This window comes from Rhagoletis pomonella, unplaced genomic scaffold (genome assembly GCF_013731165.1).
Source record: "Rhagoletis pomonella isolate Grant_MI unplaced genomic scaffold, Rhpom_1.0 Rhpom_scaffold_00004, whole genome shotgun sequence".
NCBI lineage: Eukaryota > Metazoa > Arthropoda > Insecta > Diptera > Tephritidae > Rhagoletis > Rhagoletis pomonella.
The window spans coordinates 11,618,895-11,642,107 of NW_023458558.1; the positions used below are offsets into that span (position 1 = coordinate 11,618,895).

A 23,213-nucleotide genomic window follows, 5' to 3' on the forward strand; every position below is an offset into this window, starting at 1 on the left:
CGCTTACGATGAAATGTGTATACCACAGGAACCGTTTTACCGATATCTACCAAGCATGGTACGCGTACTGGTTTTGGTCTCACTTAACAAAGCATTGAATATTTTTTAATTCGGTCAATAACCGCACCCACTTTCCATATAACGGTAATTTTTAGAAACGTACAAAAAATGGTACATAATAAGTTGTAACATTGCGTTTTATTTCCCAATTCTTGTTCGTAGCATTCCGATCTGCGTCTTTTTGAGCTTTGCTGAATTTAAGGCCAGCTCCCATTTTCACCTTACGGACGAATGGTGCAGAGCCACCGCATTTTTTTACCAGATCCTACTTTTCGATCTATGTTTATATTACCATTAAAGCGTTTCAAAACTCGGCTCATAATTCGACGAGAAACGTTAATGGTTTTGGCAATTTTTATGTGACTCAATTTCGGATTTTATTTAAAAAATTTCACCATGATTCATTATTAAGGCATTAAAACCATATGCGATGATGCTCTATTTTGTTTTTATTGGACACTTAATACGAAATTAAAAAATACAAAAAAAAAACAATGCTTCACCCGCACTTAAACTTCTTTACATATTTTTCTAATAAAACGACTAATAAAATTAAATGCAAGCACTTTCATATTATCTGAAAACTTTTATGTGTAAACAAATCATTTGCTAATATTAGAACATATCAAATTCCTTTTACTCTTTACTATTTACTCCACTACTTCGTCATCATTTCTTCAGTACACCATGCACTTGTCATCCGGATTCATTTCCGCGCCTGGCGCACAGCCAAACTCTCGCGCAAATTCCACATTATTGGCCAACACACCATTTACGTCGAAAAGTTCCTCGGTGTGTGTGTCTAGCGGTAGGAATGTTGGTGGCGGCTCCTCCATATACCTGGCGTGGCAACGCGCTTGCGCAAAGCTTATAAAAAACAATTGTGTATTTGTAAAGTCCACACCCGGCAAAGTTTCACGCATAAGCGTCGGCCGATTGCTCGGATCGACCGATTCCAGCCAAGCAAGGTAGGCCTTGAACGCCACATTCAAACCGGCACTATCCGTCATAAGTTCGCGCAATTTGGTTACATTGTAGTAAACGTTCGGTATATTGTGCAAATAGTTGCTGTACTGCATGCGATAGCACTCGGAAATGTTATTGAAGTTCTCCATAACCAATTCATCGCGTGTAATTTCTGTTTCTTCCACGCCATCGGGTATTACGGCGCCAACAAGCTCACGTGCAATGTGCTGTCCAATAAGCGCATACTTCAGCGAATTTGCGTAGTGATAGTCGTAGAAGGGTGGCTGCAATATGCCCCAACCGGTAAGTATGCCATTTTCCACCAGCTTCATGTGCACATCCGGCGCCTCGACGATGCTTTCGTCTACTTCGGGATCACCGCCATAAAAACGTTGACGTTCCTTGTAGCCCTTGTATTTCATGGCGATGTCCTGTTTGTGCCAGAAATTTGTATGTTCCAAAGGCAGGTCTCGCAGATTGACATCCTTGTAGACGGGGAAAAGCAGCGAGTCATAAAGCATTAGCTTATTGCGGAAAGCATTTTGTGCATTCTCCGGCAAACCTTCCACATTCAAAGCTTCACGCATTGCTTCCTTGATGGCGCCAAAAAGTTGCTCTACATCGCTTCTAACTTCGCTGCGCTGATATTTATTTCTATACATCTCACCGATAACCTTGGGGAAGTAGCGCATAACAAGCTCTGCGCAATATCCCGCACGTGGATTGCTGGTCTCATTACGGGGAAAGTTAATCGCGGCCAATGCACGATACATTATGTAGTTGGTCAGCGTCGGCTTGGGATTAGAGCGCGCAGCACGCGCCAGATGGTGAAAGTAACGCTCGGATTGTACGATGATCTCCGAACTCGCAACGGTAGTATTGAGACTTAATTCCAAATACTTTCTGAAATTGATTATGTTACCGAACTGCTTCGACAGATATGCCAGATTGCGTCCTTCATAAACGTGACGCTCGGTTTTGTTATCCTCCGGCGGTGGCATTGATTCTTCCTCTCTCATAAATCGGCACAACTCGAATTCAAAACGTACGATATCGCCAGCGGTACGCTCAGTTTCGTGTTCCTTTAGCGAAAACCAAGCTTGCAGATCTTTGGACACCTCCGTCTGGAGTTGCGCGGAGATCTCTTCGCGAGCATCCGCTTCCACTGCAGATCCAGCGCTGCACAAGTGACGTGGAATCAGCGTCGTTTTCGGTTCAGTCAGGTAGATGATAGCTCTGCCCGGCAGCGAATGCCCCTTGTTTTCTACATCCATGCCAATGAGAAAATCAAAGCCATAATTGAGGCGCAGTCGCGCAATCACTTGCACCCAATCGTAGTTGCTGTTCCAGTTAGTGCCCGCGAGTAGGGGCATGCCGTGATACTCCTTAACGAAATTCATTAAGAATGCTTGCTGCAGCCCTGACGAACGGTCAACTGTTAAACAGGACTTGTAGAATTCCTTAATTTTACGTTCGTTCAAATTTGGTCTTCCCTTGCTGCGTGTATTTGCATCGAGCAGCATTTGCACGTCTTTGCGTACACGCTGTATCAATTGCGTTTGCACGGAGATTGGCGCGTCGCCATCTTGCAGCTGCGGCTGCTGATCTGGCCATTTGCCGCATGCAAAATCATAAAAGTTGTTGCATGGATCGGCTGAGAGATCCATGTATTTGAGTACCTCTGTTGCCTTGGCGTTGCGTATGATTTGCTCTTCTCTTTCGCGTCCATTGGCACCACGTTGGCTGTCAGCTTGCAATGCGAGACAAACTAAAGCGAGCAGAGCGAAGAGTAAGTGTGGTGGCTGTGACACAAATCCAGGCATTTTCACGTTATGAAGTTGCAATCTGTACTGAAGTGAAGCTCAAATTGTGTGGTTTCAAAAAGTTCGCTTTGATTGTTTTTTTTTTCGTTTTTTGCAAGCAACAGTTCGTTCTGGCGATAAGCAAAGCGCCCTTCGCTCGCTCTACACAAGATGTCGGTGCGAATTAATCGCGTCTCAACTCAATGTAGTAGCAAAGGTCAGTGATGTTTTTGTTTACATTTCCACAAATAAATCACAAAAGCTCTGAATTGCGCAAAGTGTCTGTGTTTACATAAAATTTTATAGAATTGTGCCGATTAGAAAAGCATCAACTGAGCGATTTGATTAGAAAATTCGGTTGGCGAACGACTGTTCTGGTGGTCATAAGCTTGTCGTCAAAACGCTGCATCCTACCAAATGCCCAGAAAAAAATATCAACTTATTTCCTAAAAAACTTTTATTTGCGTGTATTTGTATACTTTTCACACATATCTACTCGCACAATTACAATCGAACTTAAGCTAATTCTGTAAACTAATAAATTACACATTTATCTGGCGGATTCATTTCCACACCCATCGCGCAACCAAAGTCTCTTGCGAATTCCAAAAAATTCCTCAGTGCTCCATTAACGGCAAAACGTTCGATCGTATGTCGTTCCCGTGGACTTAGCGTGCGCGCCCGTTCCGTCGTAGTGGTTCTCCTTGTCCCCGTGCCGCCGGCATTGCAGTGCATTTGCGCAAAGGCAATGAAAAAGAGCTGCGTGTTGGTAAAATTAAATTCGGGTAAGGTTTCTTTCAACAGCTGTTCATAATCGTCCGTCGGTTGTAAGTAGGCCAGCCAATTCAGATACGCATTGAAGGCTACATTGAGCCCGGAACTCTGTGCTATGATTTCTCGCAGCAATGTAAAATTTGAAAACACCGCCGGATCGTTATACAAATAATTACTGACTTGTTGGCGGAAGCATTGGCTACGATTTTGATATTCAAACTCAGTCATGTGATCCCAATTAAGTAAGCCGTCCCTCGATGTGGACCAGGAGATGTCATCGAAGGCGCTGGCTAGCAAATTGGCCAATTTTTGTCCGATGACTGCGTAGCGCATGGCATTGGGATAATGTGTGTGATAGAGTGGTTCTTGCAGCAGTCCCCAGCCCATTTCGAAGCGTGTATGCTGCGTCGTATAGCGTATACATGTGTCGTACGCTTCCACTTGATCGTACCGATTCTGGCGTTCTGGTGGGAAAATGCGCTGAAATTGTGCCTCTTGCCTGTCCTTCATAAGAATATCTAAGTTGTACCAGTAATTGCTGCGATTGATATTTATATTACTAATCTCCATTTTGCCATAGACGGGGAAAAGTAGACGCATCTCTGCGAGCTTACTCTCAGCAATACGGCGTGTGTAGTCTTTGATCCATGACTTCTGTAAGCTCATACGGAAGGACTCTTTCAACTTGTCAAACATGTTGAGTACGTCATCTCTGGCGGCGACGTTCACGTGGTTTCTATAGTACATTTCGCCAAGTACCCTCGGAAAGTAGCGTTTAGCCTTTTCGAGGCAGTAGAATCCACGATTGCTGGGCTGGTCGTTGTGTGGAAAGCTCAGCGCGGATAAAGTCTGGTACATAATATAGTTGGCAATCACTGTTCTATTGGTCGTCGCTAAAGTCTTGATAAGTTGCCTAAAGTACGGTTCGGCCGCCATAAATACGGGTTTATGGATCGGCGTACCAAAGGTTGCCGCAGTGAAGTCAATTTTGTTCTCAAATTGGTGCGTAAAGTCGAAGAGCGTCTTGCGTATATCGCTGTTATAGCTCTGCCAAACGGCGATGGTCGGTTGCATTGCGTTTTGCCTTTTTATGCCAATACAAAGTTGGAATTCAAAAGCCACCAGTTCAGCCGCCACCCTTTGTGCCTTCTCCATATCGAGTGCCAGCCACATGTTGAGGTTCTCGGCAACTTCGTTTTCGATAAGCGCGTATTCTTCGGCGCGTATGTCGGTCTTATTTGTGCCCTCCTCGCTACACAGCTCCGGCGGTATGAAAGTGTCTGGTTCTCCCAAATATACGCTGTCCTCGAACGGATACAAATAGTTCACATCGATTTTCACACCGACCAATATATTCATGCCATATTGGAAGCGCAACTTGCCCACCACATCTTCCCAACAGTAGTTGTGACTTTGCATGTACCAATTAGAGCCTGGTGCAGCGGGAAAGCCGCCATGCGCTTCTATTATCTGACTAAAATATAGCTGCTGGCTCACATCATTTCGCTCCGCCGTTGTGCAGGACCTATAGAAATCTTTTAATTTGCGACCATGCACGCCGTCCTCCAGCTTGGTTTGCTCCTGCAACATGTTGCGCAAATCGTGATCGACCTTGATGCGCATATAGATTTCCGTGTTTTCCATGATGGGTTGTTGGTGCTTCGTATGAACGTAGGGTTGCTGCCAGCTGCCGCAGGCGAATTCGTAGAAGTCCAGACATGGATCGACGTGCAAATTCATGTATCTGGGCATCTCGTTGCGTTTACGTTGGGCTGTTGGATTTTTGCGCTCATTCTCCGCGGCGATAGCGACCCAAATCAGGAATAGTATTGTGCTGGTCCATAGTGCGCCTTTCAGCATAGTCGTTCACTTTGCCTTACGATGTAAGTTTGCGTACACACTACTAAGCCCCGGAGCGCACTAAATAGTGAGGCGGGCACCAGAAGTTCCGAACAGTTGCTGCTTGGCTTAGTTTCATTTATGAAATGTTGATAAGTGGAAGTGTTTGACAGGCTGTTGCATGCTATGCGATTCTAATGCTTTTTTAGTGTTAGAGGTTATCTCTAATATATGAAAGTGTGTATGTTTCATATAATTTATTTGTACATATGCAGCATAAAATGTGAAAATAGATTTGGCGTCAAAGAGTATGAAGGCGATACTGACAACTGATTGTGAATATTTACGAGTGTACAAACATATGTAGCCTGATTTAGGATTGTTGTGGGCGAGGCTTTGGAATGTAAATAAATGAAATAATAAACGAATTTAGAACTACAGTCAATAGTAGCCCAATTACTCGAGAACTGGACCGTTCAATACTTCCATTCGGAGACATAGTGGTCCATTGTGAGTGCCCTCTATGAGTGAGTCTTTGGAGGAGGAACATTCACCTAGACGAGGTTCGTTCACAAATCGGAGAGAAAGCATAATCAAGTGCGGATATCGATGTAGGAAGCGGTTAATTGATTGCTCTCCTAATTCATGGCAGCTTCTGAAAAGAGAACTCGTTAGTAGCCTTGATTAGTGAAGCGTCGTTTCAAGTTCGATATTTTTGTGTCTGGGAAAACAGCGCAGAGTGACGTTGAGATTACCATTGCCACGATTTCACCTGTTTTATACCTTATGGCTTTTAAAGCTTCGGGCGAAGATTGTCCGTCTGGATTTGAGCTATTCAAGACGCTGAAGTCGTTTGGCGGAGTAAAATATTCACTTGACTGCAGCTACTCCGAGCAGAGCCCGAAACCGATCCCTTACTCCAACTTTAAACCATCGGTTTAGTATCACTGTCTTTCTTCTCTATTAGGAAGACAGCCTCTTGCCCGAAGTTGTTTGGTTTCCACATGTGGGATTCCCTAAGCTTGAGGCCGTCCTTTGTTGATTCCCTCCTGAGGTATGGCTTTCACCGCTCCGGATTTTAGCTTTATTAAAAAGTTCGAACCTTTTTTTGCCAAGTATTTGTCTGAGTTTCAAAACACACCGGAAGCCGATTGAGATTGACCCTTGGACAGCTTTAACGGAGACTAATATTGGTAAATCACACCGATTAGGCCAGTCGGCACACACGGGAGCTCGACTTTCTCACTTGACGTTTTTTAGTAATAAGTCGATTCCAGCGCCACCTATGTTGCTCTTTTTGCAAAAGTATTGCCCTTATCGTTACCAATACATATCCCGAATATGAGCCCAATCGCATGATAAATACGAATTTTTAGTAATAACTCGACTCCAGCTCCAACTGGCGGTTCAAATTGTTAGCTGAAACTATCCAGAGATTCCCAGAAAAAAAACGGCTTTAAAAATATATATTAGTATAGATTAGAGATGGGCACGGCACTAAATGTATAATACCAATCCCGCCAATCACGAAGTTTAGTTTTTAAATCCCGAACCCTCCCATATCTATGTTTTTCAGAATTGTACCGCGGGTCCCGAAATATGTCACTAAGAAAAATTGACATGTCTTTCAAATTAATATTAAATAATAGTAAAAAAAAGCAATGAAAGATCTGGCATTTTCCGATTATTTTGTTTTGCTTTTCTCTTCGTTTTCATCTCAATAAAACACAAAAAAGTGCATATTAAGGAAGATTTTCTGAATTTGCGGTTTTGTCGGGAGTGTCGGGAAAGGATTTTGGTACGGTCTTGGCCGCAAAATTTTTACAAACCTCCCCCGATACCACCCATCCCGGCCAATTTGAAATCAGTACCGATCCGATCATTGATCAATTTTTATATCGAGAATTGAAAACGGTTTTGTTTTTTGCTTAAAAGTTACATGTTTTATCTAACTTTTGATCACATTCTTCATACATATTTTTCTCTTTCTTTTTCAGGCCATAAATCAAACTAAATTTCTATAAAATCAAAACTCATTAAACGAAAAGGCTAAGTTTATCATATCGATTTAATGCATCAGTGCGCATCAAATTTATTTAAAGAGAAACTAAGCGATAACAGCAACTACAACAGCAAAATTAAAGTGAAGTAATTATAGAGATTCGTAGTATTGATGACGGCCCATTAACACCGCAAACGAACGCGTATACCAGCAGATTTGCAAAACACCTTTCGCACAGCAAATCGCCGCAATATTCAGGTGTTTGGTGAAGGAAAGAAAGGAACTCTTGAACACGGTAGGTGTAAAACTCATGTAAAATAATAGCCATAAAGTAGTTTATCATCATTTAACATTTTAATCACTTTCACTTCACACACACAGCCATACATACGTAATAGAATAAAAAAAGGTACGAGTTAGTATAAATGAAAATTGCAAATCAAACAGCTTTGGACTTTTTTGATAGTTTTTTTTTTTAATGGTGTTAATAGGTTTATAGATTTAGCTTTATTATAGGAGTTTGTAACTCTTAGCTCCCATTGTAACTTCCACTGACTGTAAACACATTAGCGCGAAAGTGGCTTGCCAAAAAATTAAAAGTTTTTTGTGCCAACTTGCAGTTTGTTGTTTTTTTTTTTTTGGGAACTCACCGCTTGGTTGCATGATGCATTGGCATAAATTTTGGCAAGTTTTGGGTGCAAGAGTTCAGGCATCGTAGTTAGTCCTTGGTGCAAATGTGCACCAAGCGCAGGTTGCTATACATATTAGGAACAAATAAAAGAGAAAAGCATAAAAAAAATCGCTAGCTTAGAGTGAAAAGTTGCTAAGACCCATTTTACTAATTTAACAGGAGAGAAAAAAAACTTCTTATAGCCATTTTCTTCAAGTATTTCGCAAAAATTTTATTAAAAGATTTCGTGTTATTTTGGCCTTACCAAATTTTCGTTTTATTGAAGAAACATAAAAGGGGAAAAATAAAATAACGTCCTTATTTCTTTTCGAAACGAGGCATTTTTAATTTCTCTAGCCTCCTGTATCATAATATGAGTTTTCATAAAAAGTGGACTTAAAAACTTTTCACTCTAAGCTAGCGATATGTGGTCATAAGTGAGTGGTGTAACGCGCATTTTCCAAAAATTTGTTTTTACAAACATCGATTTTGAGTAAATTAGCTTTAGTAGTTACTGAATTATCGAAGACTTTGGATTTCTCTAAATTACCGTTATATGGGATGTGGGCGTGGTTGTTGTCCGATTTTAAGAATTTTCAACCGTTTGCTATGTTGTTTCAAGGTCAATAAAGTGTGCCAAGTTTGGGAGAAATTGGTAGAGCGGCTACGCCCACTTTCCAAAAATTTTTAATATTATTATTTTCCGCCTAAAGATGATTGTAAATATCAATTTTGAGTGACTAAGCGTAATTAGTTACTCAAATATTGCCGTTTTTGTATTTTTGAAAACTACCGTTATATGGGAGGGTGGCGTCGTTAATGACCGATTTTTTCCATTTTCAATGCCATCCGTCCCTAGCTCTAAAGAAATACACGTACCAAGTTTCGTTAAAATATCTCTGGGCATTTTGGTATATATAACTATATAGTATGTCTATATCTATCTCGATTCCTTTAAGCTGTTTGCCTTATCTACTCAAGTCTGTGGTGAGTTTGTACTCTGTAGAACTTTTGCATTCTTGTGGAACTATTTACGAAACTAGTGAAGTAATCAGAGGCACAAGATTAAAGATTTTCTTCAGGAAAGTTCTTTGACTCACATTTCAGGAGTTAAATCCTATTTTATGATTTATAACTTTAATTTGGTTGCATTTTGGGCAAAATTTCTTTGCAAAGTGGTTCAGAATTTCTGAGGCCTTAACATTTGTGAACAAACCAAATCCTAAAATATAAGTCTTGCACACTTTTAGATAGAAAATCTAAAAGCAGTTAGCATACACAAAAAAAAAAAAAATGACTTCAGTTGGCCATTTTTCTGTTACCACCACCTTACAACTTTCTTATTTTTTATGCATAGTTGAGATGGATGTGTACTGCATTGTCTTTTGGGCCGCTATAACCGAAAATGACTTCAAAAAATTGAATTTGACCCTAACTCTGTAGAACCCTCTTACTACACTCCGAAGGGGGTTAAATTTTAAATTTCCCCTGAATAGAAAATTGAAAAAAAAAGATGTCGCATAAAGGTGTGCAGAAAATTTAAAAAACTATTGATGCAGTTCGATCCCCATACCCGAAATAGGTTGAAACCGTCCTCTTTTCCGGCCATGTCTTTTTTGCGGCTAAATTTAGCAGTGTTATGAAAAAATTTCACATTTCCAATGAATTTTAATTTAAATTATAGCTTTTCAACCAAAGTGAGAATTTTATAGTAGTTGGTTGCCTTACGCTGCAATTCTTAAATGTGTACTTAAGTAGTTGAAGATTCCCTTCCCCTAGAAGAAACATTTTGCGCGTACATATGTGGTATGTGTGTAAAAAGTATGAAAAATGAAGCATCGACGTACATATGTATGTATAGTTTGTTTTATGATATCCTCAATTATTTGATGGAGATAAACAACTTTTAAATACCGTGATACAAAAATATTATGGCTAGTTTTAATATGGCCTTGAATGCTGGTGTAATATTTGTTTATTTAGTTTGTTTTTTTTTTTGCCTGATGTTATTAATCATGTACATATGTATATAATTACGTACGAAACTGTTGGAATTACTGAAGTTAATATATAGTTAGTGATTTCTTCGTTATTATTTTGCTGATGTATTTTCGTGCCCGGCTGTCATTAAGAATATCCAAGTGAACATACAAACATAATATTATATGTACATACATACGTATGTATGTACACGTGCTAATTGCATCTTATGTACTTACGTAGGTACATATGTAGGTACAATGTCGAGTATTTCTTAATACTGTTCGTAGCACTATTCGCTGCATGCGCTTAAAGTTACTGCCATTGCAGTTACAGCGCTTTGTTGCTATACTGCGAACTTTATGCTTTGGCGTTGTAATTTTTCATGTTGTTGGACATGCAACCATTTTTATATGTAGGCATGTATAAATATTAGGGTGTTCGATTATTCGCATGAGTGAACATTTAACTCTTAGTGGGGTTTATCGATAATAAAAAGATTCGATTTGCTTTCTCAATCATAATTCACACTCCAATTAACCGTAGAATCCAATTACCATTCGAGTTACGAACAAATTGTTGCCTTCCCTAATTTTTATCGGAAATTTATCGAAACTAGCTGACAAATCAAAACTGGCACTTGTTCTGAGTATTAGAAGTAAATTTAATAAATATGTGCCTACATCACCAATTTAATTAAAAAATCTATAAATTACATTTTGCATCCATTTTGTAGCGAAGAAACACAGAGACAGAGAACTGTCAAATCGAATCAAAAAACGTGCCCGTGTGCATGGGGTAATTCACGGTAGTAATTAGGAGAGCGAACAAAGTAATTCACAGTACCGTGGGAAAGCGGTATAAACTGCTACAAACAAGAAAAAAGCAGTGAACTATTTTCGTTTGGATTTCCTTTTGTTTTTTGTTAAGTAATTTTCTGCAGTGGTAAATTTCCGGTATGTTCTCATATTAAAATTGATAAAAGGTCTCTATGTATTTCCACGAAAATATTTTTGTGCAAGGCTGCCACCTGTTTGAAAATTTTAATTAAATCTAATTAATAACATAAATTAAATATTGCAATATGGGTATCAAACTAAAGAGGTTTAGGAAACTTTATTGCCGAAAACATTTTTGAGGAGGGTTGCCACCTATTTGAAAAATTGTATTCAATTAAATTGTTAAAATAAATGAAATATATTTTACAATGCGGGCGTTAGACTAAAAAGGTTTAAAAAAGTTTACTGTCGAAAATATTCTTGAAGCGGATTGCCGAGGTAAAATACTATAAATTAAATTCCCAGCAGAAAGCCCATACTTTACCTTTGAAAATATATTAACTAACACCCACATTCATAAAAAATAAAGAATGCTTCATAAATCGAAAATTTGTTTGAAAATCTCACTTATGAATGAGGCCATACGAGTTTTGCGAGGGAGTAACAACACAAAAATACATTTAAGACGCAGTAAAGCACGCCAAGTATTTGCTACTTTTCAATAAAAAATTGGAATTTTTAGATTTTGGTATACATACATAAATAAGCTAGGCGAAACCGCGGTTTGTTCCATTGTAAAAATCTGGATTACTCGGTATTCGGAAAATCAAGATTAAAAAAAACCGTGTAAAAATATTCGAAAAGACAAATTTCAACCGGTTTCGAAAAATCGAGTCAGTCACCCTAATACATAAATATGAACGTAGTTTTTTTTTTATGTTTTCTGAGCATAAACGAACCTTATATGAATTACAAAATTCAAGGGCAAGTAGGAAACTAATCGAAATAAACTTCGGTTCACTTATATTAAGTGGAACTAGAGCTGTGTATGTCTTACAATTTATGTGCATACATATGTATGTATGCACATTTGTGCATAAGCATACCTAAAATAAATAAAATTCAAAACAAAAGAATGTGCATCACTTGGGTTCAGTAATTATTTTATATTTCTTGTATCATTCTACTAAATAATAAAAACTTGCCTCTCTCTAATAGGGTCTTTCCATGAGGCGATTTTACAGGCAAACGTTTAGTCCAGCCAACACCATATACATATGTAAATGTATGCATATTTTCTTACTTGTCTGTAGGGTTCTCACAATTTCTTAGTAAATTCCAAAAAATATCGTTTCGCTAAGTTACTAAAACTCTGAGACGCTTGCTTAGATTTCAAACCAGTCCAGTGCAAATATTTGTGCATGTGCGTTTACTCAACCAACTGGATAATCAACACAATGCATTAACACAATTAACTCAAAGCTTAGATATTTAAAGTTTTATTTTCGCGCTTTCGATCTTTTTTTTTCATATTAAATTCAACACACTTAAGTCTAAGCAAAAAAAAAACAAATACTTTAATTTAAAATTCGACGTAGGTGTCTATTTACTCTTCGTCTCTCCATGGTGGCATTCTCAACCGGCCGCTGACATTAGTGCGCCTGGACTCAATCTAGCCTGCGCCAAGGGCACTGCTATGATGCGATAACGCACGCGATAGCCATTATTATCGGCAATATATTCGGTCATCTCCCTAAAAACGAGGCCAACTTTGTTGGGTGGACCAAATTCAGTTGTCCAATTGCCTCTGACAACCAATTCCTCATTCGCCGTGCCTGCATTTTCCAGTGTGATGACCTCATCGCGGCTGCCGTATCCTGGTTGAAATAAACTGTGCAAGTGAAGGGAGTAGGTAATTTTGATAGCAGCAATCATTTTAGATATAACTTTCAAAAATAGATTTTAAAACTCGCAATCACCTGAGTGTGTAGAGCACTTTTGTGTCGGCGTTAACAGCCACACGCCGAATGGTTGTGCATAGTAGTAATACCGCCAAGAGTAGGCTGCCGCCGAGTCTCTATGAGAATTAGTGTCGAGAAGATAAAATTTTCTTTTTAAACAAAGACTTTTGATAACACTTTGCACTCACAGTAATTTTCAGCATTTTTCTTTGCAAAATTTTACTCCTTTTTAAATTTGCTGTTCTTTTCTTTTTGTTTTAACTACTGGCTAAGCTCACTTTTACTCTTATCAACCGAACGTTCGCACTTCAACTTAGTCGCTGTCGGTTTGGAGCATGTTTTGCAATTACACGTTTTATCGCTACTAATGACTGGCTGCTGCGCTTGCAAGTTCTATTTCTATACTGGCCAGTATGCGCTGGAGATCTTGCGATTTTTATGTTAGCATTGCATATTACTTAGAATAAATATGTATTTCTTTTCGACAACTGTCGAATCAAAGGTTTTTTATTGCTCTTCTGCTTATTTGCATTGTCAAATATTAGCAAACTTGTTGTGAGTTTTCAAGCTTCGACAGATATTTGACAAAAAATGTTAATAGCTTACATAAATATGTAGAATCTAATAACGTATATGTACATATCCAGCAGAAGTATAAATAATTATGCACTCATCCATCTCAGGTTCTATGATGCTACGACAGTTGCACTCGCATCCGGATAGCTCTATGTACATAGTTAGTGGCGAATATTAGCAAATAGTGCTTTTAAAGTTGGTCGGTGCAGTAAAAAAAATCTTGAGCTACACAACAAACATTGCCATTTTTTTCGCCTAATAAACAATGCTTTGTTTGAATGTTTCTCTCTTCAAATATTTAAGCAGATGCATGTATGTATGTACCTTAGGGTGGTCCTTAAATGTAGGGAGCAAATTTTGACATCAGATTTCCAAAGCCTCAACCCCTTCGTCGATGCTACTTTAGTCGGAGATATCACATATAAATTTTGGTCCACATTGGAGACGGTTAAGGCGTGTCGCACAAGGGTCAGAGTTCAGATTACCCTATGACGACGTCTTAACAGACTTCAATCGGGACTCAAATTTATATGGGCTATAATAGAATTTAGTAGCATTAAATGGACTACTTCGACTATGGTGGTATCGATTTTGGGCATTAACTGAAAATAACATATTTTTAATTTTTTGAGTCTCCATAGAGGAATCTGAACTTTGCGCCCCTGTGCGACACGCCTTAACCGTCTCCAATCGGGACCAAAATTTATATGGGATAACTATGACAGTGGTGTTACCGACTAAAAAAAATCTTGCATTTAATTTTAAGGACCACCCTAATGTACATATGTGTATTGTTTGCGATTTTGCATATTTCTTTAAGGTCAATTCACAATGCGTACCTGCTTATATACATACGTGTAATATCGACTGTCAGTAGGATATTACAATATGCAATGAAGGGCCTGGCAGGGTGCGTAGAAATGAATGACGTTCTGTTATCGAAGCGATATGAGATAGGCAATTTTTGAACTCTATCACTCTATGGCGCAAATCTGAACAGGAAAAAGAATCGAAAGTTCTTGGGGATTATTCTTGTTAGTCTTCTCACAGGAATGCAAACGGGGCACTGAACCAAAGACTATGCATGCAAGAAATTAGGGTGTTCGATTATTCGCCTTTTTTCCAAAACCAGTTTTCGAGTTGTTCGAAAAATTGCTATTTGAACCGGTTAAACCGGTTTTATTTTACAGATTTTTCATACTTACTGCTACTCCGGAGATCCATGGTTAATTTTCTGGCCCCAGCGAAATCAAAAAAGGCAAACCTCGAAGTGCACTTCTTCGGAGTTGGAGTAAAAATGTAGGTCTCTCCATTTATGGGTTTCCTTTAAAGTGGAAAAGGCCTTGAAAACCTCGAAAACTCAAAACTTTTATTGAGAAAACAAGATTTGTAAAAACCGTTAATAATCGAAAACTGAAGATATAAAAACAACCGCCTATAGATATAAAATAATGGTGGTCCAATATTTTCGTAAAACTTGATATTAATTGTCTGAAATCGATAGACTGTATTCGGAAATTGAACCAGGTATCGACCCCCAAAACCTAAAAAAAAATGTATAAAAATTCATAGAATCTTTATTACATTGAAAAAGTACAACACTAATTGAATTATTCAAACTTATTCTTCCTTCTCCTTATTTTGCAAAACATACGTACATTATACATACAAATTGTTCAAAGTATATATTGCATACGTTTATAAATATTTTTATAGTAAAACTAGTACAAATAATTTTAAATATAGTAGTTTAGTATTTTACATATTAGTTGAAATAATATCAACGATAGCGAAAGAAACGCGAACAAATTTTGGAGAGGGGATAATAACGTACTGTACTTTAATGTTATATTTTTTCTGCTTTACCTATCAGTTTTAAGTAAAACTTTCAATATCTAGTTACTACAGGAAAGTAAAAAAAAAATACACGCTTTTTCTTTGCACAACACCAGCAGCGTTTTGTTTACATTTTTAAGTTTTTATTAATTTTTATTTAAATTTCATAGCATTTCCCACTTTGTTTCGTTTTACATAGCTCATGCGTTTTTATGTGTTTTTCCCGAGTTATTATAGTTTTAAAATGTTTTTTTTTTTTTTATTGCCGCATCAATTAGTTAAGTGCTTAGACTACTTTTTGTGTTGAATTTATTATAATTAAAATAGAAAAAAAACCGAAAAAATATTTTATACTGACGTGTATCCCCTCTTCAAAATTTTGTATATTTTCAGACAAACAAATTGTATTGTAAGTCTGCGCGCCTAAATGTATTGCAAAAATATATAACAAATAGTCTTAAAAGTCACACGCACACACAGAAACGCTCATAAATGTGGTAGCTCTTATTGTTGTTGTTGGTGGTGGTGGTGGTGTTGCTTACGTACATACATACGTGTTAGTGCATTTTAACTAGGAACCCAGAAGAAATAAAGCAAGAAAAGGCCACTCTCCCAACTGGCTTTCTGGCCGCTCAGCCTACTGCGGTGTACTTCCCCATCGAACGCTAGAGCAAAGCTTTTCATGCAATGGGTGCAAACGTGTCGCAACTGGAGCGTGAGATCGGCTCTGAGCTCTTTCCGCCCAACGAACACTACTTTGGTCTGGTGAATTTCGGCAATACGTGCTATAGCAACTCCGTGCTGCAAGCGCTCTACTTTTGCAAGCCATTTCGTGAAAAAGTGCTCGAATATAAGGCAAAGAATAAGCGCCCCAAAGAGACACTGCTCTCCTGCCTTGCGGATCTCTTTTACAACATTGCCACGCAGAAGAAAAAAGTCGGTTCGATTGCGCCTAAGAAGTTTATTGCGCGTCTACGCAAAGAGAAAGAGGAATTTGACAATTATATGCAACAGGATGCGCATGAGTTTCTCAATTTTCTCATCAATCATATCAATGAGATCATCTTGGCTGAACGGCATGCCAGCAAGAATGGGAATAACTTGAATGGTAGCAGCGCCGTCGGCGGCGGCAGCGGCGGCGGCGGCGGCGGCACCTCCACTGCCAGTAAATCCTCTTCGTCCACCAGCACATCGACAACTGCCTCGAATTCAACGTCCAACGGCAACTGTACAAACTCCTCGGGTTCGTTAAATGGCGTAGGTGTCGGCATAGGCATCAGCGACCACGCTTCAACACCGACACAATCGAACGCCGCCAACACGGAACCCACTTGGGTGCATGAAATCTTTCAGGGTATACTAACATCGGAGACACGCTGCCTGAATTGCGAGACGGTTAGCAGCAAGGATGAGAACTTCTTTGATCTACAAGTCGATGTGGATCAGAATACCTCGATTACGCATTGCTTGCGCTGCTTCAGCAACACCGAAACGCTTTGCTCCGACAACAAGTTCAAGTGCGACAATTGCTGCAGCTATCAGGAGGCGCAGAAGCGTATGCGTGTCAAGAAGTTGCCGATGATATTGGCGTTGCATCTGAAACGCTTCAAGTATATGGAACAATTTAATCGACACATAAAAGTGTCGCATCGCGTGGTATTTCCACTTGAGCTGCGACTATTCAACACCTCTGACGATGCCGTTAATCCGGATCGCTTGTACGATCTAATGGCCGTCGTCATACATTGTGGATCAGGACCGAATCGTGGACATTATATTAGCATTGTTAAAAGTCATGGACTCTGGCTGCTGTTCGACGACGATATGGTGGATAAAATTGAGGCATCAACTATTGAGGACTTCTATGGCCTGACATCGGATATACAAAAGTCATCGGAGACGGGATATATATTGTTCTATCAATCGCGTGACTGCGCGTCATCGTAGAGAGACTTTGTGCTTTTAAGGAATTGGCGAAGAAGGAAGATGAACAACATGAATTTATAGATTTCAAAAAATATGGTTTATCAATAGCAATTTTCTATAGAAAATAAGATGGCTTAAAGAAACTATAAAAACCAGTTAGGAAATACTTTCTGATTATGTCTTACTAACTTTCAATTAATAAATTAGTTAATAAAAAAATATTAGTACATGTTGTAGCATACCCTTAGGATGTGATAGAAAGCAGTGAGAGTGAAGCAGTTTTGATATCTCATTGATCTGTCAGCACATAATTAGTTCGCCCAGAAGTTTGCTTTAAAGGAAGCCGTATTTTGTATGTAACTGCGCTTCGTGTTGCTTTCTGACAGCTGATAGCCCCTATTTTCGCCACGAATCATAAAAGTATGCAACACAAACACACATATATTCCCTGTATCGACTGTCGCTTGAACTATAAAGCATGTTTGATAACTGGTTCGTGAGTTTTCCAATAATTCAGTATATATCAAGCAATTCTTAGACTACGTTATTCAGTTTTGAGAAAACTAATAGCACTTTTACATAGCTATCGTGTTGAAATTATATTATTTTCTCTTTGTCAATTATTATGTAATGATGAACTAATTATAATTGTTTTCGATTGATTATGTTTAGTTAGTTTTCCTTCAATTATTTATGTTCGTACATAATGTTAACAGTTTGTGTGTTTTTTTTTCGAGGTAAATGTATATCTTTTGTAAGCCAATTTATTACTGTCTTGCTTTGCTTGCAAAAATTATTGCCGATCATGTCTTAATTGTCTACAAAAAAAAAGTATACATTGCAAGAAAATATTTCAAAATAAAACTTAAGTATATGTAATACTATTATACGTAGTATGTAGTTACATATGACACCATTATAACAATTATACATACATACATATGTATACCTTAAACAAATAAATTGCCGCTGAAAATTGAAACAATTCAATTCTGTCTTTGTAATTTTTTGATTGAATGTCAGGCAAGGTGAAAGATAGACAACAACGTAGATCACAACTAGCCTAATTGATACATAACACAATTGTGGTAAATTATGTGTTGCTGCTGCATTCGTATCGAATTTCATATATCATTACAGACTATTTTATTTTCTTTTGTATGTATTTGCTTTTTCATTGTTTTCACTTATGTACCCACTTTACTGGAAAGTTTTCGCCAATGCTTCTGCATTTCATGCGTCCATAGACTGAATTAATTGCACTTGGTAACTTTAATTGGGTGATGAGCATTTTTTTTTTATCAATCTCTGTTATTTTTAGTTAAGTTTATGAAATTTTAATGACATTAGATGTTTTAAGTATTTTCTTCGATAAAGACGAAATTATCGTATACGTTTACATTTTTTCGAAATTGACTTTTTGATGCAAATTTGTTCTACACCCCGCAACGCGTCACCTGGTAAAATATTGTAGCTTAAATCCCTATAGTTACGCCAAAAATTTACTGCATATTTTATCGTATGTTAGAATGCATTTTTTTCTTGGGATGAAATTATCGTATATGCCATACAAAAGTATTTTGCACGTAATTAAAAAAATAAACTAAAATATCAAAAAAAAAAAAAAATATTCCGACGAACTGATAACCTCCTCCTATTTTGGAAGTCGGTTAAAAAAAATTTTGAAACTTAGAAAAAACGCTTTCCTGTAAAATTTGGTTTCTGACTCATACGAAAATTTTACGCAAAAGATGTCGACCCTGTCTATCTCAGGTATTCTTGCAGGGAATCTTCGAAAATTTTGTATTTCTCTTATTGCCGAACGCAGGCGTGCCCTTTTTACACTTTTCGTCATATTTTCGGCATTAGTCGGATCTTAAAGTATGATATAACGATGTTTTTGTCTCGAAGATAATTTTGTTTTTTGTTCCTAAGTTCATTGACCTCAAGTATTCCATTCTAGTACTTACCCACCACATCTCAGTTCTTATCACACTAGCGTCCCACCGTGATCTCAATAAATTAAAACTCTGCAAAAGTCATTAAACTTTTGCCAAGGAAAAAAAAAAAAATTTAAAAAAATGTTGGTGCCAGATGTAGGTCGCACTGAAAACCCATAGATAGGTTCGGTAATTTTTTTTTCAAGTTAGCCTTGAAATAATAGTTTACACTCAGGGGTGTTGAGCGAACTATATTTTGCAACTTATGCTTATTTATTTATTTTTAATAATTTTCATTTAAATTATAGTTCGACCTATAACTACGGTGACCATCCGTCCTTTATTTTAAAGCTTGCACAAAGTTAACGAAAACTAATTAAACTTCAAAAAAATTTAATCAGAATTTCAAACTTTTTGTTCAGAATTTTTCTAACATTTTCGAGTATATAGTTTTGTAGCCCATTCAATTTTAGTACAATAAAATGCAAGTTTCAAGTCACAAAAAATTACCGTTGAGTTTTTTATTTTATTGATTTTTATTTTTTTGTCGAGGATGCTGCGCATCTTCTCTATAAAAATAAATTTTGTTCATACGTTATGGCAAGATATATGTAAGCTCTAATATACATATATTGCTCGTGAAGAGCAATGAGCGGTTTCCATTGACAATTTATATTCTAACATATGTATCAATATATAAACTTTATTCTGTGGAGACGGGCAGTAACGTCTGTCAAAGCAAAGACAAAAGTAGAACCCAACACAAAAATTCTGGCCCATTCTTTTATATTTCCTGCATCGCCTTCTGTCAGTCTTTCAAAGCAATCCATGTACAGACACGACTTTTCTATAGTTTTATTATAGTATAGATTCACTGCGACGAAATCTTATTATGCATAAATGCGGACCTGCACAGCATCGTAATACATATGCGTGCGTTTGACAGTTAAATTCAACACACAAACTCTTATGTAGGTGTATTTTGACGTCTATAAATGTCAAATGCACGCAAACTCATCCGAACGTTATGGAGGTTTGCTTTAATGCTCGTAATTTTCAAATTACAAAAATTATTTATGATACCTTCACTTTAATAATTCAATGCAGAAATAACCTTCAAATAAATGTGCATGCATACATCTGTAAGCCAGTGTTGTGCAAAAATATACATATGTATATGGCTACAAGCATACGTATGTACATACATATGAAATTGCTATTCTGGCTTGCGTCCAGTTAATTTCATGCACTCAGAAGTTTGTCTTTAGTACAATCAAGTATAACCACAAAATAACTGCGCCTTATGAAGAAATGCTTTACATTTACGCCTTTGCCTTGTTAGCTTGTCCTTTGAAGAAGGCTCATTTTTGCACAAATGTGACATGGCAATGAAAGTGCTAGTAGACAGAAAAACCCATACATACATATGCACATGCATACACCCGTTGCTTATATAAAATGCAAAAATATTCATACTAAACATTTTTCTTTTTTTTCGCTACCTCAAAGCCCTCGAGCGACAATGGTCTCGAGGCATAAGCTACATACATATATACATATATATATACATAACTATGTATGCAGCAGAGAATGGCTTGAGTACATCGCAACAATAAGTACATCGTATTTATACTCTTTAATTTTCATACCCGAGTGTTAGAAATTTGAACTAATATTATTAAAAGGGCCATAAAACTGGCCGCCAAAATTATTATTTTTTAAATTGTCCTTCATTTCGTTTTATATTGAAGAAAATCTCTGAATTTTTAAATAATAATTAGGGGTCACTACCAGGGTTGAAAAATATTAAAATTCGACAAATTTGACAAGTTTTGTGATCGTTGAAAAAACTCTCTCCTTTATATGAATTTCTTCATAGTTTTCAAGATAGATAATTATTTGTAATGCAGTGTTATTTGGAACTTAAAAAAAAATTAAAAATTCTGTATTAATTCCGAAAAATCTTAGCAAATGAGTCTTTGGAGCTTAATATTGCTTCGTGAATCCATCGCTAGATTTAATATATACTCCCTGGACTGAAAACGAGTTTTTTTTAATTTTTCTTTGGTACCAAAATGCGTATGTCAAAATTGTTAAATCCCTAAAAATTATTTTAAAATTTTGAAATTTTCGCTAATATCTATAATTTGTACCTATGTATGTACACCAGACGACAAATGAAAGTGTACACCTTGTTCTAATATAATATTCACAATTATTTTTATAAATTTTTGTTGCATTATTTATTTATGAAAATATAGTTAATTCTACTATAATATAAACCATATAAATCAAAGTTTCACACTTTATATAAATTTCACAAAAATTCAAAACAATTTCATACAAATTTTCAAGTTTTTATTTAGAAATTCTAGAAAATTTTAGTCTAATGAAGTGCAGTTTCAACTGGCTACAAAATCGCATGGATTTTCGAGATTTTTTTTTAAGACGGATTTTTTCACTTTTTTTGCATAAAAGCATGGGTTTCTTATGAAAAAAAAATCTGTGTATGCAGTTTTATAGGCGATTAAATGTTAGTTTCATAAACTGCACGTTTTGAGTGTCTGTAAAATCCCGTTGATTTTTGATAATTTTTTTTCTGATGTTACGAGTTTTCTTCTATACAAAGTATGATTGGCCTGCAGACACTTTTTTTTAAGAAAATAACAAACATGTGTTACGAAAAGTAAGGCAAACACCGCATATACCGTACCCAAACGCATATGACTCTGCAAGTGGCAAGATAAAATAGTACGCGGTGGCGGTCATACCGTAACCAGTTTTAGAAAGAAATTATTTATGTAGTAGTATTGGGAAGTATAGAGTACTTTTCAGATTCGAGTTATTATTGTTATTATTATTACTTTGAATCCATCCTGAGTACACGTATTAGAGCGATGATTGGCAAAAGTAATTTGAGTACTGAGTACTTTCCGAGTTTTGAGTACTTTTGGCTACTTTGGGGTACTCAGTATCGATCCGTTTAAAAATCGAATACTGTCTACCTTTTTGAAATCTGAGTACTTTTGTAATTCATACTGCCCAACAATAGTATCTAGAGTCACAAAAAATAGGCACCACTGCTGTTCTCTGGTATGTACCCACAATATACATATGCGGTGATTTATGATAGGCAAAGCCACTCGAGAACTTAATAATCTTTTGTTAAGTAAAAGAAAAAAGGAAATAAAAGAAAGAAAAACAATGGCTTCTGAGTGGACGTGTTCAATTGAATTGCAAGAGATATCCCTCTTAAATATTAATATTAATTTCACTTCCTTATCGTAGGAAAAACTGCGTAGACAACAACGCCTCTTCATCACACAATCCGGATCAATCGACTGAGTGAAAGTGTCAGCAATCGATGCTAGATTTCTTCTTCTTCTTCTCCTACATACATAAATCGCTGCTGCCTTGCATTAAACGGTGGTAGGTATGTACATATGTAATTGTATGCATATGATAAATTCGCTCGAATGCGGAATACTTTCCAAAAGTTAACACCCAACAATCTGTCATGCGGTGTTTGTGGCATCGCCTGCGGTTACTAGCTTGCCGCGGTGTAGCTTAGCGTGTTAAACCGCCATTTATAAGCTTACTCGCAATAGCTGCTCCTAGTAAGTAGTAGCTCCTAGTGAATGCGTGCACGCATAAAAATTGAATAAAAAAAAAAAATCCAGCTGGCACTTCAGTACAGTCGTGCGCATGCGTGCACGCATCTAAGACCGCCAATGCCAATAAATAACAGCAATTTGCCGAAATTGCTTTAAAAACACGTTTAACTTGTGTAATTGCTTGTCGTTGCTGTTACTGTTGCATTTTATTTTTATTTTTTGTTTATTTAGGTAAATAATTTGCATCTCACATAGCCTGTTTTGCATTTCCATCTGACGCACAATTTGCTACCAACGCGCCCATCTTGCAGCGATAAATAAGCAGTAATGAGGAAAATACATTCAAACGCTTAGATACTTAAAGCGAAAAAGCACTTGTCATTTTTGCATATCACTAAAAGTTTCCTCTATCTTTTGGTAAATAGAGCAGGTTTTGGCGTTTTCATACGATTTTGAGACCTAATTGTTTATTTAAATGCAATTGATAG

General features: G+C 37.2%; 4 protein-coding genes across 4 annotated transcripts in view; 1 reads left to right on the forward strand and 3 right to left on the reverse strand.

The window, feature by feature from the left end:
* The window catches only part of LOC118737016 (ubiquitin carboxyl-terminal hydrolase 46), a 40,748-nt gene extending 22,746 nt beyond the window's left edge, over nt 1-18,002 (forward strand). The window contains exons 2-3 of the mRNA XM_036467248.1: nt 7,439-7,738; nt 15,639-18,002. Of these exons, the coding sequence (XP_036323141.1) occupies nt 15,933-17,192 (1,260 nt within the window). The 5' untranslated portion in view covers nt 7,439-7,738; nt 15,639-15,932 and the 3' untranslated portion in view covers nt 17,193-18,002. The remainder of the gene's footprint in view (nt 1-7,438; nt 7,739-15,638) is intronic.
* LOC118737014 (neprilysin-like) lies at nt 461-2,886 on the reverse strand. Its single transcript, XM_036467246.1, has one exon. It carries the CDS (start codon nt 2,847-2,849, stop codon nt 738-740), a length of 2,112 nt encoding a protein of 703 aa, XP_036323139.1. The 5' UTR covers nt 2,850-2,886; the 3' UTR covers nt 461-737.
* LOC118737015 (neprilysin-4-like) lies at nt 3,277-5,512 on the reverse strand. The gene has a single exon (XM_036467247.1). The coding sequence runs from the start codon at nt 5,460-5,462 to the stop codon at nt 3,363-3,365; it is 2,100 nt and encodes a 699-aa protein (XP_036323140.1). The 5' UTR covers nt 5,463-5,512; the 3' UTR covers nt 3,277-3,362.
* LOC118737018 lies at nt 11,985-13,490 on the reverse strand. Its single transcript, XM_036467250.1, has 3 exons — nt 13,022-13,490; nt 12,852-12,949; nt 11,985-12,763 (listed from the first exon to the last, which is right to left on the reverse strand). The coding sequence occupies exons 1-3, from the start codon at nt 13,034-13,036 to the stop codon at nt 12,508-12,510; spliced, it is 369 nt and encodes a 122-aa protein (XP_036323143.1). The 5' UTR covers nt 13,037-13,490; the 3' UTR covers nt 11,985-12,507.
* Nucleotides 18,003-23,213: the final 5,211 nt, after the last annotated feature.

Coding starts and splice junctions, on each gene's coding strand:
- LOC118737018 (XM_036467250.1), bottom strand. Junction 12,764..12,851: donor AAAGTGCTCTACACACTCAG/GTGATTGCGAGT, acceptor TCACTTGCACAG/TTTATTTCAACCAGGATACG.
- LOC118737014 (XM_036467246.1), bottom strand. CDS start 2,849: ATGCCTGGATTTGTGTCACAGCCACCACACTTACTCTTCGCTCTGCTC.
- LOC118737015 (XM_036467247.1), bottom strand. CDS start 5,462: ATGCTGAAAGGCGCACTATGGACCAGCACAATACTATTCCTGATTTGG.